This window comes from Aptenodytes forsteri, unplaced genomic scaffold (assembly GCF_000699145.1).
Source record: "Aptenodytes forsteri isolate BGI_AS27 unplaced genomic scaffold, ASM69914v1 Scaffold210, whole genome shotgun sequence".
In the NCBI taxonomy this organism is placed as follows: domain Eukaryota; kingdom Metazoa; phylum Chordata; class Aves; order Sphenisciformes; family Spheniscidae; genus Aptenodytes; species Aptenodytes forsteri.
In genome coordinates, this window is record NW_008795137.1 from 1,410,895 (window position 1) to 1,419,312 (window position 8,418).

The following is an 8,418-nucleotide window of genomic DNA, read 5'->3' on the forward strand; positions in this document are numbered from 1 at the left end:
GATGAGGAGAATGTAGCATCTCAAGAGATCTTTAAGTTCTTTGTGACTAAATAATCATTAATTTGGTTATGAAGAACTCTGACTCTTCGCCCACGGCTGGAAGCTGCTGTGCAGCAGGAACTATTTGTGAAACCTCTGTGGAAGATGAACATACTGTAGGTTCAATATGTCTGAGGTGCATTTGTTTCATCTTTCCCACCACCCCCAACGAACTGAAAATTAAGCATTGAGTTTATTTAAGAATCTTTACTCTTTTTTTTTTCCCCAATTTAAATTATACTTCCGAAATACAAGTAAAAACCTCACAATGAAATGTTGCTAATTTCTACAAAATAGTCTAAATAATAATGCACTTACATCATTTACACAATTTACCTTCACAATAAAATAGGAGCACTTAGATCAATATTTACATATTGACAGAGAACACGGTCGTGCAGCCACCTTCTTCTGGTGCTGTCTCCTGCTGGAGTACCTCTGGGAGACCACAGCCTGCAGTTGCACGCAAATCCTTCTGCAGGGAGAAAGCCCTGCCAAAGTCTTTCTAGGTGCAGGGACCTGCCCATAGGGTGCCGAAGAGACCAAAATGGTGGCAAATACTTGCTTTTTCATCTTAAAGCTGCCACTGTAGCACATGAGCACACATCGATGTGTTATTTAAGGAATTCCCTGATACAGAATCTCGCTTCGCTATATTAGGCACTTCATTATAACAGTTATTTATTATGGCTTATGCAAAACAATTCACTTTCCTCAGGATACGTACTTGCCAGAGTCAGTGGGAGAAAGACATGTCCAAGGGCACACTTTGAACCAATATTTTGGGTTAGCCTGCATTAGAAATTTGGATCATATTACTTATAATACCAGTCCTGAGGAAGTACTTTATCAAGGCCTGATCTTTCCAGCAAGTCAAGCAGTCAGTGTATTTTAAAGCTTAGTATATCTGCACTTTTTCCCCAAGTTACTGGTAACTAGAGCTTTCCCTCTTACAATAAGTTAACTACTTACATCCATGCTGTTCAATGTGCCATTGGGTGACATATCCCACGTATGATTGTCTTAAAAGAGTACACCATAGGTTGAGGGATTATTTACATATCTTAACATGCAGAAAATAAAGTTGTAACTTACCAAATAATAAATATAGATCAACAGAGTACAATATTGAAATAAAATAAATTAGAATGATTCTCCAGGTGTTGAATTCCCTCCCTTAAGGCCTGAGCCAGAGACCATAAAAAAAACCCCAGTGTTGTTTTTTCAATGGCTCAAAAAGGTTTTGGATAGGGCTCCCTATTAGACACTGGCTGGTTGAAATTAGATGTTTTGCTAAGCTGACAGGTATTTGAAATCTGTATGATCAAACAGCAAAACTTATCTCTAAAAGGAGTCTTTTGGGTAAAACAATTTAGACCAAACATTAATACTGCATTTATTAGTAAGAATATAGTTCTTGCAGATTGTCTCAACATTAATTCAGCAGCAAGGAAATAAGCATACAGTTAAGAACACAACGTATTTGTGAGGCAAATACGTGTTAGTGCACATGATTTTCCAAAAACTTCACTCCTCAGCTACATTTGTGCATATTTCAGAATGCTTCTAACTAGACAGTTAATAAAAGTCTTCTCATGACTATAGCTAAGTTTGCCATTAAAAAAATTAACTGAAAAACAGTTAGGAGTAACTTAGTCAAGAATGATGCCAAACTTCAGGTCCAAATATATCAGGACACTGAGAAATTTGGAATCTAAGTAAAAATCTTAAAACTTAGGTCTATCAAACTTAAGAAAAAAAAAGATAGATTAAAAGCAGTGAATCTGCTCTCAGAATTGCACGCTCACCAGGTTTGTAAACTCTACATGAAGTCAATGATGCACTGTTCACTATAAGAGGTATAATGTAGATGCTCTGTGCAAAGCAGTGCAGATGCTTTGTCTGTAATTTACTTCATGTCTCCTTGTTCTCTTCCTTGAGGATTAAGCATTTAAAGTAATTCAGTAGCTAAGAGTCTGTCTTACAGGAAAAGGTCTGGGTTTACATGGAAGGGGGGGTGACTGGCGTCCATGTGGATGCTAGCCTGGCATGTGCGGAGGCATCGTACTGGCTGTCGGGCAGGTCCGTGGGTGCCCCGCCGTCATACAGGGGGGAGGCGGAGGAGGCGGCAGTGACCGGGTGCGGAAGCGCAGTGTAGTGCGCTGGAGAGCCACGTAAAAACTGGGAGCTCAGGCCGTTGGACATCCCGCTTGACTGAGACACCGGTGTGATGGTGCTGTTGCTCACAGACCATAAGTTAGGATACTGACTGAAAGAGGGAAAGTGGTAAATAAAATAGGTTATTAGTGACTCTAGTGCCTGCTGGCAGTAGCTCAGGTCACAACACAGCTCCCAAGCTGGGTTCATTTGCTGGAGACAGTGAATTTAGCTCCCAGCCACTGCAAGGTAGGAAGGACTCCCAGGCAGGAGGTCATGTTCATGGCACCCCACCAATAAATCTAACCTCCCTGTTTTCCCAACAGCAGGTCCAGCAGTGCGTATGCTAGCAAATTTTAAGCAAAGCTGAGGAATGAACAGGCTGGCCTGAAAAATGCAGAGGTTTGAGAGCCGATTCCTGAGCCATGCCATACCCTTTCCTCAGGGGAAAGCCACATGATGGAGGTGGCTGGACACAGCAGCTGTTGGCCCCGGACAGGTTTGAATCCATTGCCATGAGTCTGTCAAAGCCCTAACCCCCCTTGAGTGCCTCTGTAGTCAGAGAGGGACAGATGCCTCCAGACAGCAATTCAGCCCTCCTAGGACCTTGTTCGACACCTCATGTTAGAAGGGGAGGAGCTAGATTGATGGCTGCAGATTGCACGGATACTACAGAAAGGGCTGCTTAAAAGGAAAAAAGCCTTGTCAGGACACTACAGCCTCCATTCTCTCTCTTCTGGGTATGTATCTACACACATGTGTAAACACGCAGATGAATTAAAAGAAACAAGCTGATTCAAGATAAATACTACGAGAGAAAGTTCAGTCCTGCTGTGTAATACTACACAGTGCTTTCTACCTATCCATCCCAAGCAGTTTAGCAAAAGAGGTAAGTATTATTCTTGCTTTACAAATAGGGGCTTAGACAAAAGGGATGGCAGAAATGCCTTCCTTGAGGTCCCACAGTTCCAGTTCTACTGGTTTTATCTACTGGACAACCCTTAGTGCAGCAACTGATACTCAGTGGACTTTGAAACTTTCCAAACATGTATCCTGGGGGCCAGACATGGAAAGAAGTGCGAGGAGGACCTGTTTACTTCATTAACATATGTTCAGGACTAAACTTAGATTCAGTAATACAGTTATTTTACACTGGGTAGTAGTACATACTCTGATTAATAGCTAAGTGTCTACATGCATGATTCAAATAAAAATGCTTTCCACAGTGGTAGATCTGAATTGCCAAGAAAGATGCCTAAGCCTCAGCCCTCTGTGGTTAATAGCAAATATTTTACCACCTTATCTGCATTTCTTTGGATTTGCAAATTTAGCTCCAAGAGACTGACTGTAAGCTAAATCTCTGCTAAAGGATCCAAAAGTTTAATTAAGATAAAAAGTACGAAGAGGAGAAAAGATACATTTATATGATCACAAAATGGCAAAGGTTTTCACCAAGTGTATTATCCCATGCTATGCTGACTTCTGTGGCAACGCTCAAGTAAAGAATTACTGCCCCAACCGCTTGCTCCTTCTCCACAGTATGGTTCACTGCCCCTTCGTTTGTAGCAGAACAAGGCTTTGTGGAGATGGATGGGAAAGCGGTGGCTGGCTAAAATGAAACAGATCAAAAAAACTTTTTAAACACCATTTTGCTTAAAAGCAAAGTGGAGATGAAGCTTAAAAGAGCATCCTCAAATTCAATGGACGTTTTGCTAAGTGATTTGCAATCCTTCATCTACCAAATATTGCTGTCACAAGTATCTACATTTCCAAAACCAAAACATTAAAAAAAATAGTTTATCTGTTTATTCAATCTTTTCCCTGTAAATAGCCCTTCTCAGTGTGCCCGCCCCCCCCCCCAGCCCTCCCAGATGGCCAATGAGTCACACGTGGCCATAAGGATTTCTAGTTTGCTGGTGACTCTCTACCTCCTTTTTCAGCCTTCTCTTCCTAGAAAGTATCAATACAGTGATTTGAGGGCTGCTGAGGGATGGACTCCTACCTGGAGCTGGTAGCTGTGCCAGTGCTGTGACTCATGGGCAGCATCGTCGTGTGTGTGGGAACTCCTAGAGAAGACCAGTTGTCATGGGACTGCAGCATAGAAAGGCAGGCAGAGGAGTTATCGGCATAGGCTGCTGAGAAAACAAGCAAGCACTTAAACACACTAGAATCAGACCAAATAACAATCTTGTATTCAAATGCAATGTATACCTTTAAACCACCCTCCCCATTACTGCCTTGCAAAAAGCCAGACTTCACACACACGCAGAAAAATGAAGTCAGCTACCAGTTGTGTCAAGTTTACACCCTCACTGGCATGCCCCTGCTGAGGTGTTGTTTTACTCAACTTACAACTGCAAAGTCTTATTTCTATGAAGGATCTACAGCCAAAAAGCTGTCTTCAAACCACCTGCTGCTAGTTCAGCCCATGCTTCCTTAGTCTGTCAGTGGGAAGAGGCGGGCTCCCTACTTACACTATCCCAATCACTCTTCCAGGGCACCTTCTTTATCTTTGTCATCTACATTGGCAATAACAGTCTGGCAGCCCTGGATAACAAGCATATCGCTGGATCACACATCCCAGTTTTGGAGCTGAGCATGCCACCATGGGCTCTGAAGTCTGCCTTAGGCACCAACAGGAGTGTGGCTTAAACTACTCAGCTTGTGACCAAAACTGGCTGGCCAACACAGCAGAGGCACTAGGAAGCTATAAAGGCAATCCTATACAGCCCTCTATAGCGAGAAAGAGGTTCCTGTGGCAGCTGGCTGAGGAAAGAAGAGGTTCCTTGCTGAGGACCAGGGAACAAGAAGGAACACCGGAGGTGGTTTGTTCTTTTATTCTGTTTCAAGTCACAAAACTTGCATAAAATTTCCAAGATGCAAGAAAAGTCCACAGAAAGCTAGTTTTCCACTTTAAAATGAACTACAAAGCTACATACAAGATTGGTCAGGCTGCATCTAGAAGCCTGTGTATTGCTTCACAATTCAAAATATTCAATGGGTTTTTTTAAATGGAAACCTTCACTATCCATACAGGCTGAAGGGCAAAAATCATTAACAGGCCTTTGCCAGACAAAAAAATGCCCCCTTTTTTTTTTTCAACAGCGATTTTTTTTTATCTCCTCTCCCTTAAGTACCTGTGGCTTAAGGCACTAAGCCTTAAGCTATTTGGCTATTTCTGAGCACAACTTTTAAATAGCTCTGCAGTTTACTCAGCTCCATATTGTTTCTGCATATCCAGTTGTGACACATTCATTGAGAACAACTTTAATGCACTGAATAAAACTGACAGAATCAGGCCCTCAATTATGTGTTAATAACAAGTGACGCTAACAGAACCAGACACATACTTCTTCATTTCATTGTATTACCTATAACTAATGATTAAAGTCCTCACTTTCAAACTTAACTTAAAAAAAGTCAAAGTAAGTTTAAGCTCACTGGTTACAAGAATTTAAGAGCACAAGGCAAAGCCAGCACGATATAATCTAATCTATTAGCAGGAGACAGTTCTGCACACCTTCAGTTTTTCCGTCATAAAGAGGCTGGGGACACATACTCATCACCCCTATTTCTTTGCAATGCTGGCCCCAAGCCCTCTGCGAAAACTGAGCTAGATAGCGACCTCAATTTCTGCGGCATCGCTCGAGACGCCCACCGCTCAAAGCTCGCATCCCTCGGCTCATTTCCCATCTTTTTAGAGAGCTGCAACGTCAGACTTACTTGGCGAGTTGTTTCTATGGGTGTAGGGGTTGGGGTAGGGGGCAGGACGGTGGTTCCTCAGCGATGAGTACCTTTCACAGCTGTGAGCAGGGGAGAGCGACAGGGGGGCTCCAAACTGAGGGTGAGGATTGGCAGGTGGGCACAGAGTCCCAGACCCAGGAATAAGCCAACTACCTACTGTGGGGAACAAGAGGTTTGTAAGATGGGTACGTAATGCAGCCAGGCAGGGAAAGAATCACAGAGCAACGAGATAAATAATCAGTCAGCGAGGAAATGCACGCTCAGGAAAGGAAACAGAGTTTCAACATGGCTGAAAATTCTGAATCTTTACAACTTTCTTAAATGATCTTCTGAAGGAAATTAGACAACAGCTTAGAAAAAGCCCCGTGTCAAGCTAACTTTTTTTAAGTTACCATTTAATTACAATCACAGTAAGGAAACACTGAAATGGTTAAACCCTCCCTTACATAGGTAGTGCGTGCTCAGTAATTGTTAGTGTTCAAATTGCTCTTTGGGGGTCTCAATCTATAGCTAAGCTCTCAAGTTTCTCAGACTGCTAAGAAGAACTCTTAAAAATTAAGTATTTTCACAGAAACAAAATAATTCCTACTGCAACTCAACGTCCCCCCTTTATAGGCTGCAGACATTTTCTGGCAATAATCTGTTAAAACAGAAATTATTAAAACACTAATGCTTTTTCTTCATCTGAAAAAACTTAAGCAAGAGCCCCTAATTTTCTTAAAGTACATAAAACATAAGTACCATTTCAATAATTTTCTGCTGTATTTTGAAATAAACTTTTGCCTCCGTATCCATATGAATATCGCTGTCCTTGTATACAAAGGCGGCTGTCTTTCTGCACATGAAGGTAACTGCAAGAGCCTATTAAAGGATTTTGAATGTAATACAGAAGTCTTAGCCACACACACATAGATCATAATGTTTATACATTCTGTTTATACATAAGCCTGCATGAACCGCAACCATAAGGATTGGTAATATTTTTCTCCCTATGAACTCACAAGCCAGCCAGCAAACACCGCTCTCGAAGTTTTGCTTAACTTAACAGATGAGATGGAAGAAATCAAAGTTATGTTCATGATGCAGAATGAAAGGAAACGTACGCTGCGAATAGCCAGACTGCTGGTTGTCTCCCACTTCCTCCATCATGTCTTTGTGATCGCTTCTATAGAAGAAACCGTGTTGTGTTAGTTAAGAATATGCTTTTACAAATCTATGTTAAAAATCCACACTTTAGAATTGAGTTAAGAGCTCTCACCTTTCTTTTGCATCAAGAAATGCCTTTGCAAACGGATTGTATTTAATTTTTAAAGCTGTGATCTAAAAACAACAACAAATATCTTTATTTGCAAGTATCACCATTCATTATCACACAGATAGTAGGATTTGAATTGGAACTATCCACTGAAGTTAGTGAAACCACAGATTTTTGAAGAAATAAGATTAGGCCCATAATACCAACCTATGGACATCAAATAAACAGCCCCTAAGGTCTGAAGTATTAGCAGAGGGCTAGGAATTAGTCCCTCTGCCAAATTCTAAGAGACTGAATTGCCTGGGTTTATTGATCAGCTAAGGAAACAGCTAAGAAAGGTAGTATACTAGGGAGTGATAAAAAGCTTCACATTTCAAGCCAGAGCAGAATGGGCATCAAAAAAACCTCAACAACATTGGCAATTTACAGATTCATTAAACGTGGACGTGCATTTTGGCTAACAGAGAAAGAGCAGTTTTGAAAATGGCACGTCCAGTTACTTCACCGTGTAGCTGAAAGTGACAACTGTGTTTCTTACCATACTTGTTTGCCCCACAGAATCTTTTAAGAATTACTCTCCTGCAACAAGTTTGTGGTACATATTGAGACAAGCAGTGATCAGAACTTTGTGCTATTATACATTCATAGGACTTTTACATATCTTAATTTCATTTCTTATATTTAGCCTCAAACAAAGCACAGAAAAAACTGAAAGACGTGAAATGAGATTCATTATTTTGCTCTGTAACATGCACTTTGCCACTTGAAACCTCCTGGTACTTGCATCCTTTCCTCCCTGCTGTGCATACCTCCTCGTTCTGGTAGGCCGTCACAGCTATAAACTGGGTCTCTGGGAAGGAATGGCTGGTGATCATCCGCTGTGGGCCACCCACTCGCACTATATGGATCCTTGGCTCATACTTGTGCAGGGAGTTCAACATGATCTGTGAGCAAGCGGATAGAGCAGGTAAGCAGTGACAGAGGGGTGACAGAGGCTGGCAGGCACAGAAGACACTCAGGTTTTAAAGTATCTAATGAGCCATCTTTCCAGCAGAGGAGAAAGAGGCAACAGGTACCGATAAACTCTAAAACCGAAGCCGTAAGAGAAAGAACGGAACACTGCAGTCAGACACCTCAACTTTTTGCCCGGTTGTCCTCATCCCTGTTACTTGACAGGGCAGCTTGCACAGCCGCAAACACCTGGCGACAAGTAACCTGAAAGA

The 8,418-nt window shown here is 41.8% G+C and overlaps 1 protein-coding gene across 1 annotated transcript in view; it reads right to left on the reverse strand.

The window, feature by feature from the left end:
- Nucleotides 1–234: 234 nt before the first annotated feature.
- The window catches only part of T (T brachyury transcription factor), a 15,743-nt gene continuing 7,559 nt past the window's right edge, over nt 235–8,418 (reverse strand). The window contains exons 2-7 of the mRNA XM_009278461.1: nt 8,005–8,139; nt 7,199–7,260; nt 7,044–7,105; nt 5,920–6,096; nt 4,199–4,331; nt 235–2,308 (exon numbers count right to left, since the gene is read on the reverse strand). Coding sequence (XP_009276736.1) covers nt 2,041–2,308; nt 4,199–4,331; nt 5,920–6,096; nt 7,044–7,105; nt 7,199–7,260; nt 8,005–8,139 — 837 coding nt within the window. The 3' untranslated portion in view covers nt 235–2,040. The remainder of the gene's footprint in view (nt 2,309–4,198; nt 4,332–5,919; nt 6,097–7,043; nt 7,106–7,198; nt 7,261–8,004; nt 8,140–8,418) is intronic.